General features: G+C 42.1%; 1 protein-coding gene across 1 annotated transcript; it reads left to right on the forward strand.

Annotated features, from left to right (window-relative positions):
* Positions 1-236: 236 nt before the first annotated feature.
* Positions 237-10,643, forward strand: cbr1 (carbonyl reductase 1). The gene is made up of 7 exons (XM_084321497.1): positions 237-360; positions 1,649-1,763; positions 6,384-6,553; positions 7,504-7,611; positions 8,264-8,472; positions 8,572-8,625; positions 9,683-10,643. The coding sequence occupies exons 2-7, from the start codon at positions 1,651-1,653 to the stop codon at positions 9,854-9,856; spliced, it is 828 nt and encodes a 275-aa protein (XP_084177623.1). The 5' UTR covers positions 237-360; positions 1,649-1,650; the 3' UTR covers positions 9,857-10,643.
* Positions 10,644-13,833: the final 3,190 nt, after the last annotated feature.

The raw sequence follows: 13,833 nt of genomic DNA on the forward strand, positions 1-13,833 counted from the left end.
AATCAGGGCTGGTGTTCTATCGCCCTGCTCTAAGACAAACTCTAACCTTAACCAATTTCGAAAGAGTGCCTAAGCTTAACCGGTGATAGAGAAACAGGCGTCACACGATTGGCGCACATGTCACATGACCAGAAACGTCAGTGGCCAATCAGAGAGCGTCTCCGCAAACATAGGCTACGGGAAAAAAATCACGCCTCTTCCACATGGCTCTTTTGTTTTTCCGGGTCTGCGCAGCGCGCGGGGCGGTATCTCTGAGTTGTATTTCCCCTCTGCTCCAGTCTCCATTCTCTCTTTCCCTCTCTCTCTCTCTCTCTTTCTACATACATACTGTCCGATCGCTGCTACAGACCAACAGACTAAGTAAGTACTGTTAGCTCTCTGATCAATATATTATTATTATTAATATTTAGCTCAGTCGTTTGTTTGAGGCTAGTGTTCGTTGTTAGCTAGGCTAGGTTAGACTAGCCTAATGTAATAAAGTAGTCAGTTATGTAACCACGCAACACAGTATCAAAGGTGATTGTCCCCAGAGATAACGTTACAGATCCAGTGTATAATACAGTATGTGGCTCTGCCTGGACGGAGCTAGTCAGCTGCAGTTTACACATCTAGGAATGTCACCTGTTTAATTTGGTGAATGCTGAGAGAGTGATGTGAATTGTGTGTGTCCACAGAAGGAACACAGAAGTATTATTATTGCCAGCAGGTAACAATGTGTCACCATGACTCAGCATGTTTTCAGTCTCCTCATAAACTATACTGAACAAAAATATAAACGCAACACTCAACAATCAATTTCACATGATTGGGGATACAGATCTGTTGACCACAGATACCAAGGTGGGTTGTGGAACAGAATTACCAATCACAATAATTACTCAGGCAACAGTTCCAGTGGCCATTTCTGCAGACAGGAGCCTGGCTACATTGACTTTGCATTAGCAGGGATTAAAGGAATCAAATATCCTTGACTGAAATGTTTTGGATAGGGTGTGCAATGCAAAAAATGTGGGTTGGTTAGTATTTCCATGTAAAATGTCATTAGATGACAATTATGAGATCTCATCATCACTGACTCCACACATAACAATTCCTGCTGTTCTCTAATACAGCCATCAAGCTTAAATACTCTAGACCAGTGGTACTCAGACGTGGTCAACTCAGGAGCAACATTGACATTTTCTTTTATAAAACGCCACATTATAAAAAATACCCTGTTCCTCAACCACTCTGTGCTTTAAGGACAGAGTCAAGCACTCTGCGGCCCGCACCCCAACCAATTATATGCTAATTACGACTGAGAACTGTTTCAATTGCAATTGATCTAGGTCGAGAGGGAATTAAATCTGGTACAAACAAGTTGCTACTATGTTACTAACGAAGCTGAACTTGGCTTCTGAACAACTAATGGTGCATTCATAAAACCTTGGACATTTGAATGTCCAATAGACATTTTATAACTGCCGCATAATAGTCTAGCGCCCTAGCTGAACTTAAATTTAAAACAGATGGCAAACAGTTTGTATTGTTGTATTTATTTATATATATATATATATATATATATATATATATATATATATATATATAAATAGTTTCTCTCTCTCTCTTTCTCCGTGTGTGTGTCTCTCTCCCTCTCTCTGCCCCCCAGTCATGCCTCCCAGGGTTGCTGTGGTAACAGGCAGTAATAAGGGCATCGGTTTGGCTATAGTCAGAGCACTGTGTCAGCAGTTCCAAGGAGATGTCTATGTGACCGCCAGAGACTCGTATGGACATTATTATTATTATTATTATTATTATTATTATTATTATTATTATTATTATTATTATTATTATTTTTGTTATTATGTAAGGGATAATGTATAGCTACGAGGTCATTGTCGCAAAAGAATTGACCGACACAGAGTTTAGAACACAGAGGCGCCTCCCCGAGGTGTTCTAAACGCAGTGAAGGTCAATTATTTTGCGACAATGACCGAGTATAGCTATACATTATCCCGCTTATTACATGGCTAACTTACTAACAATATACCTAATTCATTTTACACCATCGACAAGACGAGATAAAATGCAGACGCAGTTGTTCTGTGGCTCCTCTGTCATCGCTGGCAGCCGGCAGGTGTGTGGTCTGATTACCTGATGAGTGCAGCTGTGCATATGCTGAGCTTAGCTTTCGTGACTGTCTGTGACCAAAATGCTTGATTGTGATTGGTCAATAGTGCTGTGTTACCCGTATCAGCGGTCATTATTGCGCGTTGCCCATAGCAGCGGTCCGTTATCGAGAAATAACTGACCGCTGTCAGGGGCAACCGAGCGCTATTGACCAATCACAATCAAGCATTTTGGCGAATGTTAAAACGCCATGTAATAATAACAATGAATTTGATTACCTTAACTCATTCAGCGCCAGTCACGATGATAGTCGGGTTAACTCGCCATCGCTTAAGCGCCAATCACGAGTATAGTCGGGTTTTAATCGTTATCTTTTATTAGCGATATCCATTCATTTTCATCCATCCAGCCTGATGTTATTGTTAGGAATGGGTCTGAGCTCGCAAAAGGGCAAATACCGCCGCCTACGCCTTCCAGCGGGTATTGCACTCCACTGGATGAATTATGAATGCCATGGCGAAAAAATTAAATATTGATTTAAAAAAAGGCTTACGCCGTTGTTGGCGTTCAACGCATGGCGGCCAAAAACGGCGTAACTCGTTTATGGCGACCAATGTGTTAAAGGATAACTCCACTATTTTGGGAAATTCGCTTATTTAACATCTTCCCTGGAGTTAGACAAGAAGATGCATACCTTTTTTGTCTCTGTGCGTGCATTTTAGCTTTGGGAATAGATGCTCCGTTAGCATAGCTTAGCTTAATCACTGGAAGTGAGGCAGGACAGTAGCCTTACAGTGCCTTACAGTGTATTGCAAGGTCTGACATTGACCAAACTTGATATGCATGACCTTGGTGGGCTCTAGGTCAACTCCTGAAAAGGGGGTCAATGTCAGACTTTGCAATCAAAAGTTAGGGGGCTAATAACCCTTGCCATAATTTCAGTGCGCCCCTAACTTTTGATTGCAAGGTCTGACATTGACCCCCTTTTCAGGAGTTGACCTAGAGCCCACCAAGGTCATGCATATCAAGTTTGGTCAATGTCAGACCTTGCAATACACTGTAAGGCACTGTAAGGCTACTGTCCTGCCTCACTTCCAGTGATGAAGCTAAGCTATGCTAACGGAGCATCTATTCCCAAAGCTAAAATGCACGCACAGAGACAAAAAAGGTATGCATCTTCTTGTCTAACTCCAGGGAAGATGTTAAATAAGCTAATTTCCCAAAATAGTGGAGTTATCCTTTAACACATTCGGGGCCATTGGGATTAGACTTTGAGGCCAGCTTTTCATTAGGGCTCAGGCAACGTGATCAAGGATGGATATAACTCTGTGACTTCTTTGACCTTAGTTTGTCATTTATTTTGGTTGACAAATGGTTGTCACAATAGCAGTCACAATAGCAGGTTATAGGGTGGCTGATTGGCGCAGTGGGCAAGGCGCTCGCCTCTAACGCAGGAGACGCTGGGTTCGAGCCCAGCTCTCTGCGTTGCTACCGGCTGGCCGGTCGTTCATACTAACACAATTGGCAAGTGTTAGAGGTGGGAAAGCCGGTGGGTGGGGAATCGGATTTGACGTTGTGGACAGCGACTCCTACAGGTCGGTTTGGTGACGCCGGTGCGACGGAAGCAGGAAGTGACGGGGGCAGTGTGAGCCTCCCACGCGTTACTCCTCGCCACTGAGAGTTCGAGCTGCTGCAGTGAAAAGATGCGACAGGCTGCCTCCTCGTGTACCGGAGGGGACACGTGATGCAAGGCTTCTGTCCTCACTACAACCGACCTGTGGGAGGCATAGTCTAGCAACGTTCAAGACGGGAGGGAAGAATTGGATATACGAAATTGGGATGGGAGAAAAATAGAAAAATGGGGAGAAAAAGTGGATAAAAAAAACAATAGCAGGTTATAAACCTGAAAGGGTATGAAAGGAAACGTATCAACATAACACATAATAAATTATAATTAACATTAATACATTTAGCCTATATTACAGTATATCAGTTCATTCAAATAAACAATTACCAAATGCATTTTCATTAAGAACATGCAATACATTTTACATTTTGTATTATTATTTATTATATATATATATATATATATATATATATATATATATATATATCATACATACCATATATAACCTATATTATTTATTATACCAATCATCAACATTATTCTTTAAACTTAACCATGTCATGAATGTCATGCATCAAAATGTTCAAACAATATATCCAAACTGTTGTAATGTCAAACATTACAGGCCTACAGCCCATGTAACACTACAGACCGCAGAAACACCATTTCCTAGGGTGCACCGGGGCCGCATGTCAAACATTCCAAGCTGAGCAGAGCTAACATGCTACAAACATTTCATGTTGAGCAGAGCTAACATGCTAACATGCTAGATAATATGCTAGGGAGCTAACAGCTAACATAAGCAAAGCACAAATGAGCAAGCAGAGCACATGAACATAAAGCAAGCAGGGAAGGTGAATGAAAACATACCATTGGGCTATCACGTTCCTGGTCTGACTGCAGCCAACTCACTAAGCACAATGAGCTGACTCAATGACTGACTGAATGAGCTGGGGTTTCAATGCAAAATCCTCTGGGGCTGCCACCATAGATGCCAGACGGTAAACCAGTCAAGCCCTCTCGTGCTGCCCGCATAGATGCCTGATTCTTTACTCCTAAAGTTCATTTAATTTCTATTTACTTTTGAAAATAGTTGCAAGGAGTACATTTGATCATTTAGGGGACATTTAAATTATACCATTTGTTTTGGATAAATAATATATGTAATTTTGAGTAAATAAAATACATTAGCTCTCTATTAGCACTATTTTGGGAAATTAGCTTATTTAACATCTTCCCTGGAGTTAGACAAGAAGATGCATACCTTTTTTGTCTCTGTGCGTGCATTTTAGCTTTGGGAATAGATGCTCCGTTAGCATAGCTTAGCTTAATCACTGGAAGTGAGGCAGGACAGTAGCCTTACAGTGCCTTACAGTGTATTGCAAGGTCTGACATTGACCAAACTTGATATGCATGACCTTGGTGGGCTCTAGGTCAACTCCTGAAAAGGGGGTCAATGTCAGACTTTGCAATCAAAAGTTAGGGGGCTAATAACCCTTGCCATAATTTCAGTGCGCCCCTAACACTTGTTTCTCCTAAAGAGTTCGACATTATTGCAACATCATACGCTGACCGGGTGGATGGCTATGAGAACAAGGCCCGTCAAATCGCTCTTACCTGTGGCCGGTTGGATTCCAAAAAAAAATTCCCAGTTATTTGATCGCCATCTGGTAGATCGATATGTCCATTGGCTGATGCTATATTCCTTTACTGCATACTGAATTCGGCGTCGCAAAAAGTATTCCAGGCGATCTGGTGAAGCCATAGCTTTAGGCTAACAGAAAAGCTAACCCGGAGCGGAAAAAAGTGACACCCGACTTGCATCGCCATCGCGATTACCAGTGTATATGTCTATACACGTTTATATGGGAAATACCCTTCAGGCAACAACATTTCGAGGCGATCGCTGTGTGTCTCTGTTCAGGCAGGAGGAGAAGCCTTTGCCCCAAAAAAAATTAAATACGGAAAACGTGTATCCACACCAAGCCATTCCAGTTCAAATAAAATAAAATCAAATTTATTTGTAAGGCCCGACAACACATGTTAATGTCCCCATGGGCCGGACACGTCTTCTTTAAACAAGTCAAGAAGAAACACAACAATAAATCAAGAACAAGACAAGAACACCATAAGGTCCAACAAATTTAAAATAAATGCAAAATAAATGAATGAATGCAAACACTCTCAGACATACCCCACGCGAAGGTAAGGAAAAACTCACTAAAACCTAACAATAGGAAAAAATGCACCACAGGCAGTGTGGAGGAGAGAAACCTTAGAAGGGCCATTCAAGGGGGGATCTCCCTTCTTAGATGTCGGTGATAGTAGTGTTGCAGACTGACAGTTGGTAGGTAGGCGATACTGCCACCTGGTGATTTTCGATCGTCATTGCAATTCCAACGTAGGCATATGAATCAGAGACACCTAGATGGCTCCGGCTGACAGTATAGAACGGGGATCAAAGGAAAAGATCAAAGGACCAAAATCTCTGGTTTTGGCGTTCAACGCATGGCGAGATAACCCGAGACATTTCGGGTATGGCAGAGAAAGAGTTAAGCATGTCCTACTGTCTGAGTGTCTTTATACCGGTGTCTGAGGGAATCGAGGTTGTACTGTCTACTGGCTAATAATTTGGTTGTGGGTGCAGTGGTCGTGGCCAGGCTGCAGTAGAATCTCTGGCCTCAGAGGGACTCAAACCCATGTTTCACCAGCTGGACATTAATGACCTGAGCAGCATCACCACGGCAGCCAGCTACTTCACAGAGAAGTATGGAGGAGTGGACGTCCTGGTTAACAACGCAGGCATTGCCTTTAAAGGTAACTGGCAGCAGCATCAATAGTAACAGTAGTTGTAGTAGTAATTTCTTTTATTTGACCCGGTAGTCACTTGAGATCAAATATCTCTTTTTCAAGCAAGACCTGGATGAGTGGATGTCCTGGTTAATGCAGGCATCGCCTTTAAAGGTAACTGGCAGTAATAGTAGTACTAGTAGTAGTAGTAGTAGTAGTAGTAGTAGTAGTAGTAGTAGTAGTAGTAGTAGTAGTATGGAGGAGTGGATGTCCTGGTTAACGCAGGCATCGCCTTTAAAGGTAACTGGCAGCAGCAATAGTAGTAGTAGTAGTAGTAGTAATAGTATTTGTAGTAGCAGCAGCAGCAATAGTAACAGTAGTTGTAGTAATAGCATCAGCAGCAGTAGTAGTACTAGTAGCATCAGCAACAGTAGTTATTGTAGCAGTAGTAGTAATAGCAGCAGTAGTAATTGTAGTTGTAATAATAATAGTGTTTGTAGCAGTTAGTAATAGTAACAGAGAAGAGAAGCGGGTTTGTGACCGGAAGGTCGCCGGTTCAATCCCCGGGACCGGCAGGAAAAATCTGCCGCTGAAGTGCCCTTGAGCAAGGCACTTAACCCCCAACTGCTCCAGTGGAGTTGCTCAGTGGCCAATGGTGTCAGACTGTGGTTGTACTGGGCAGCTCCCAGGTATGAATGGAACTGTGTGAATGTGAAGCAGGTCGTAGCTGAAAAAGAGCATCTGTGCTCAGCGAACCTACCCTGGGTAAATAAAGGTTAAACAATAGTAGTGGTTGTAGTACAGTTTTCTGTGCATAGAGAATTCTGTGTTATCTGCCTGGGTCGATTCCCGGATTGCAACACAGGCTGATATCACTCACTGTACCTCAGTCTGTCAGGCACCCTTTTCCTGTGTCTCCCCCTTTCAATGGCAAGGTTGTGCTCACTCAGAACTTTCTCTACTGTATCTCTCTCTAGCGGCAGACACAGCTCCGTTCCCAGTCCAGGCTGAAGTGACTCTCCAGACCAACTTCTTTGCCACCAGAGACATGCTTACTCACTTCCTGCCAATCATCAAACCTGAAGGTACAACTTCCCTTCTGTCTGTCTGTCTGTCTGCCTGTCTGTCTGTCTGTCTGTCTGTCTGTCTGTCTGTCTGTCTGTCTGTCTGTCTGTCTATTAAACAACAACAATGTAATAATAATGATTATGATGCTCTAAAACTTTTATTTGACAGAAATAACCTTTGAGCCTCTCGCACAGACAGGAATCAATCAAGTTGCTTGTTGTGTTTGCTCTGTCAGTGGGTATATTTCTCTTTGTGTCTAGAAGAGAGTATGGTGAATGTATACACACACAGTAAGGTTACCTGTGAGTAGACTGCAAATCTCTTGCGTGCGTGCGTGCGTGCGTGCGTGCGTGCGTGCTCCAAGGATTGTCGAGTTGCTGAACTTCTGGATTTGACTGCTTCAGAAAGACAGATAGTTAATCGGTTTGATAGTTAGTTAGCTAGTTAGTCAGACAGGCTGAGAGAGAGAGCAGAGAGTTCAGGTTCTGGGGGAAGAATGAAGGTCTGAGGAGAACCACAACGCTCTCTCTCTCTCTTTCTCTCTCTCCCTCTCTTTCTCCTTCTCTCTCTCTCTCTCCTCCATATACCATCTACAGAGGAAGTCAGACTGGTGCCTTGTTGCCTGCTATTCAACTCTGTGTGTGTGTGTCTGTGTGTGTGTGTGTGTAGGCCGCATGGTGAACGTGTCAAGCTTCGTGGGCTCTCGGGCTCTGAATGGCTGTAGCCCCGCCCTCCAGGACAGTTTCCGTAGCGAGGACCTATCAGAGGAGGAGTTGGTGGGGCTGATGCAGCGGTTCGTCGAGGAGGCCAAGAAGGGGGAGCACAAGGCGGGGGGGTGGCCAGACACCGCGTATGGTGTCTCCAAGACTGGTGTCACGGTTAGAGCTGTCTGTCTGTCACTTCATTCACCTGTCTGTCTGAGTTGAACTTATAAAGTCACTGCTAACTGTTTGCATATCTGTCTTGTCTCCTTCCAGGTGCTGTCGATGATTTTGGCTCGTCGATTGTCTAAAGAGCGCCCAGGTGACAAGGTAACTCAGACTAGAGTTCAGTCACTTTTCATGAAACTCACCACAGTGATAGAGGACTACTGTATGTCATTGTCTACTAATGTCGTGTTCCTCTAGCCTAGCGGCACCATCGGGCCAAATTTCATTAGTATTCTTAGTCATTTTCTGAGACTGTCTGACCAAATGAGAGGAGACTTCATATGCCTATGACCTATGGTCAGAAGTCCACCACTGTTTATGTTTCAAAAACTGTAAAATTACTTAAATCAAATGTCACAAAAATTGGCACACTGTATTGCTAGACGACCATAATCAAAATTCTTAAAAACTAATTTTGAGTTTGACAAAATCAAAGTGCATGAATATATCTGACTGTACATATTTAAGATTCTTCTTCTTCTTCATCATCATCATGTCCTTCTTAATCATCATCTTCTTCCTCTTCTCTTTCTCCTTCTTTGTGTCTATTTTGTCTATGTCTATTTTATCATGTAAGATAAGATAATCCTTTATAAGTCCCACAATGGAGGCATTTGCAGTGTTACAGCAGCAAAGGTAATAGAGCAATAGAAAAGCATCGGTAAAACAAAACACAATATATAATAAAATAAGTAGACAAACAGCTAGATAAAATTATTACATAAACAAACATGGGAGCGGTGTTGATTGTAAAGTCAGCATGAAGGAAGGAAGGACCTGCAGCGTCTCTCCTTCACACACTGTGGGTGAAGCAGCCTGTCACTGAAGGAGCTGACCACTGTGACCAGTGCTGTCTGTGTGTCCTGCATGAGGTGGGACATGTTCTCCATCAGGGATGATAGCTTAGCCATCATTCTCCCAACACCTCCGCTGGGTCGAGGGGGCATCCCAGCACAGAGCTGGCCTTCTGTTACTGTAAGTCTCTTCCCGTCAGCAATCAAGATGCTGCTGCCCCAGCAGACCACTCCATGGAAAATGTCTGATGCCACCACAGTGTGGCCAAGGGTCAAATTAGCTTATCTGCTTGGGCCTTTAATTGCTGCCTGCGGCTGTATTTATTATTATTATTATTTATTTTATTTTCATCCCCCCCCCCCAGATCCTGTTGAATGCATGCTGTCCAGGCTGGGTGCGGACTGACATGGCAGGTGATAAGGCCCCCAAGACACCAGATGAGGGCGCTGTAACTCCTGTCTACCTGGCTCTGCTGCCTCAAGGAGCCACGGAGCCTCATGGATGCTTTGTTTCTGATAAGGCTGTTCAGCCCTGGTAAAAAAGAAAAGAAAAAATCCCAGGCCAATATCACCGCACTAAGGGCTGTGTGTGTGCGTGCGTGTGCGCGCATGTGTCTCCAAATCTACTAAGATGTTGTTTTCTATTATGTTCCGTTTCACATCATTTAAAATCAAACAAAATGGTCCCTCAAATTTGTGTGTGTGTGTGTATGTGGGGTCATCTATCGGTGCCTCTGATGTCATCCCTTCATCAATTTGTTTCCTTGTTGATTCTGTATGAGTGGAACTAGATAAGTGAAAGGATGTTTTATTAGATGATAAACCACTATTAATAAGAGCTCTTTTGTCTAAAGAGCCTAATTTATTGACCTCAATCAATGGATGCCTTTCACAGAATGTTTAGAACGCCCATTTGTCCTCCATGTTGGAAGAAACAACGGCTGCTACAGTATGTGCAAAACAATGGTTGCTGTGTGTTGATATGAGTAATATATCCACACAAATCTAGCGTAAATATTTGGTGTCTTATTACTGGATCTTGTAAACAAGTTGCAGTTTAACCGTAATATCTGTTACCTGCTCTACCACTTCATAGAAATGTGGCATTTTCTTTTGGAAGTGGTTACCAATGGTTACAGGCAGCCATATTGGAAGAATGAGAACTAAACAAACATTCTGTGCAAGGCTTCTATTCCTGATTACATCTTGGAGAGATGTTTAGAGTTCAGTCAGTCCAGTTTTCTTGTCATGTAATACATTTCATATATTGCCTTTTAATTTTTTTCCTGTCAATTCTTTCTTTTATTAAAAGCCCTGTATTATTAATTGTTCCTGAAGCTTCTCTGTTCTGATGTGAATCTTTGACTGTCTCTATGGTTGATTGTGCCACTATGTTTATTGTTGTCCTTTATTTATACAGGTAAAACCCTATGAGACAGATCTCTTTTTCATGAGAGATCTGTTTACAATAGAATAGACATATAAAAAACACAGTGGACAAACAAGTACAGTTCTGACAAAAGATTCAGTGGAATATCAACAAACATGTACATCAAATGAAACAAGTACAAACATCTAAAATATCAGAGTTCAAAACATTAAAAACATCAAGGTTTTCTATGGTTAATTTCAATATATGTTGAGATGGTTGTTTGTTGTTGAGAGTAAACTAAGTGAAAGGACCAGAGAATCAGTTGAAACTGGATTATACAAACAGCATGGTTTGCTATGACTGCTATTGCATGAATAGCAGTCAAATGGGCAACATGATTTAGCCATTGCTAATGCTAAATGAATATCAATTATAGGAGTAACATTCATCCATCACTAACGCAAAATTAATAGCCATCATAGGGGCAACATTTAGTCACTGCTACAGAGGAGGAACAGAGAAGGAGAGACAGACCCCAACAGGAGGCTGGAGAACGAGAGAAAGAACTACAGGAGGAGGAGAAAGGAGAACCTGGGGAAATGTTTGATGGGACCATGTGACCTAGCTGGAAATGTTCCCATCAGGCCCTGCTCCCTGCTGGCTTGTTGCCATGGGAACCCAGCAGAAATGTATTTTATTTTCCCACGGTTTGCCCCTCTGTTATTACCCAGCATTCCTCAGCAGCTTGGTCTGGAGAACAGTTAAACTAAAAATAAAAACCATATAGTCTACAGTAGTATCTTTATTATATAGTAGTGGTCTCACTTCTTTATTCTCTAGTAGGCTAATGGTATCACTTCTTTATTCTATAGTCTAGTGATGTAACTTTCATTCTCTTGTATAGTGGTATCACCTCTTTATTCTATAGTAGGCTATTGGTATCACTTATTTATTCTATAGGCTAGTAGTGGTATCACTTCGTTATTTATCACACCTTATTCTGTATTAGTAGTATCTGTTCTTTATTTTATAGTAGTATCACTTCTTTATTCTATTGTAGGCTAGTGGTATCACTTCTTTTTTATATAGTTGTCATGGTTTTTACTTGGTTTGGTGGTCCTGTGGTGGACAGCTGTCAATCACTGGTTTCTGTGGATTTATTCCTGTGATGGACATCTGTCAATCACTGGACTCCATGGTTAATTTCCCCTTAGTAGGGCAGGTGTGTGGGCATGATTCCACCTGATTCCGTGCAGATGTGCCTAATGGTAGCTGCGCCTATTTAAGTTTGAATCTCACAGGGTTAGCTGCTTTCTCATTCCCTTTTGTGTTGGCTATCCTTCCAGCCAGTGTTCTATGCTCTGTTGTGCATTTAGCCTTTCATTAGCTGTTCTTGTTTTAGGCTACTGGGTTATTTAGTACTTGGTTTTCTAGAAGCTGAGCCTTTTATTGTAGTGTGTTTCTTTTCATGACGGTTTCCTTTTGTTTCATTTGAACATTAGTCATCATTAGTCAGTGGGCGGCTGGGTGGCGCAGCAGACATTGCGCTCGTCACCAACACACGAGACACCGGTATCGAATCCGGCTGTCGGCGTTGCCTCCGGCCTGGGCCGGCCGTCATACTAACTCAATTGTTAGAGTTAGCGGGTGGAAAGTCGATGGGTGGTAATCTGGACGTTGTAAACAGCGACTCCTACAGGTCGGTTGGGGCGTCTGCACAACAGAGACAGGAAAATGGCGGGGGCAGTGTGAGCCTCCTACACGTTACTCCTCGCCAAATGAGAGTCCGTGCTGGCAGGTGAAAAGATGCGACTGGCTGCCTACACATGTATCGGAGGGGACATGCGATGGGCTTCTATCCTCCCTACAACCGGCCAGTGGGGGGCACATGCGAGCAACGTTCAAGACAGGGGAGGGGAGAATTGGCACGGCTAAATTGGGATGGGAGAAAAATAGAAAAAAGGGAGAAAAAGTGGATAAAAAAAACATTAGTCATTCGTCCACTACTACCCATAAACTCCTTTAGTGGAGGTTTATTGTTTTTATACATAGGCCTACTGTCAATGTGTTATTCTCATGAAAGACACTGTGCATAATTATGTTAATGTTGTTTAAATTTTTTCCTCAATAAACAAAACTAAACCTAGAAAATCCCCCAGGCCACTCCCACTTACACCTTTAGCCTACCATCTTCATCTTCCCGATTCATTCAGCCCAAGATTTCACATGACATCACAGGTTTGAATCGTAGTGAGCTGGTTTTCACAAGGCTGTCCTGGACCATAGGACATTTATAAAATAGGAATTCTGAAATGAGGTGGAATTGCCCTTTAATCACAAGTAACAAACACACTGTTACAAACCAGATAAGGAATCAACAACATATTTAAATGTAATTATCATCTCAATAACAATAACAGCTATAAATAGTTAAGTGTGCTCCTGTACAGTCTGTATTACTAACAGGAATTAGATCAAACATTGTGCTCATGTCCAGTAATATTAATAAACTCCAGCAGACAGAACATAATAGAAAATATAATAATATATTGTATAATATATTGTGCAGTACACACATTCTAGATTGTAAGGTACACAGAACATTGTGTATAATATATTGTGGAGTACACAGACCCTTGTGTATAATATATTGTCCAGTACACAGACCCTTGTGTATAATATATTGTGCAGTACACAGACCCGTGTATATAATATATTTTGCAGTACAGTACACAGACAACTGTTTTATTGCAACACTACTATCACCAACATCTAAGAAGGGAGATCCCCCCTTGAATGGCCCTTCTAATGTTTCTCTCCTCCACATTGCCTGTGGTGCATCTTCTCCTATTGCTAGGTTTTAGTGAGTTTTTCCTTACCTTCGCGTGGGGTATGTCTGGGAGTGTTGCATTCATTTATTTTAATTTTTTTGGACTTCATGGTGTTTTTGTTTTGATCTTGATTCATTGTGATGTTTCTTCTTGACTTAACCTGCGCCCCCAAAAGTGACCATTTTAGTTATAATTTTTGAGGACTGCATACTTTTTTTGCAAACCAAAATACTATACTTTATACTTATAGCGCATGCATGAGCCTGGTCTCTTTTGAAAGATAACATTCTGAAGTCTATGATACAATAAAGAA

The sequence above is a fragment of the Notolepis coatsorum genome (genome assembly GCF_963971535.1).
Source record: "Notolepis coatsorum genome assembly, chromosome: 9".
In the NCBI taxonomy this organism is placed as follows: Eukaryota; Metazoa; Chordata; class Actinopteri; order Aulopiformes; family Paralepididae; genus Notolepis; species Notolepis coatsorum.

Coding starts and splice junctions, on each gene's coding strand:
- cbr1 (XM_084321497.1), top strand. CDS start 1,651: ATGCCTCCCAGGGTTGCTGTGGTAACAGGCAGTAATAAGGGCATCGGT. Junction 6,554..7,503: donor CGCAGGCATTGCCTTTAAAG/GTAACTGGCAGC, acceptor ATCTCTCTCTAG/CGGCAGACACAGCTCCGTTC. Junction 8,626..9,682: donor AAGAGCGCCCAGGTGACAAG/GTAACTCAGACT, acceptor CCCCCCCCCCAG/ATCCTGTTGAATGCATGCTG.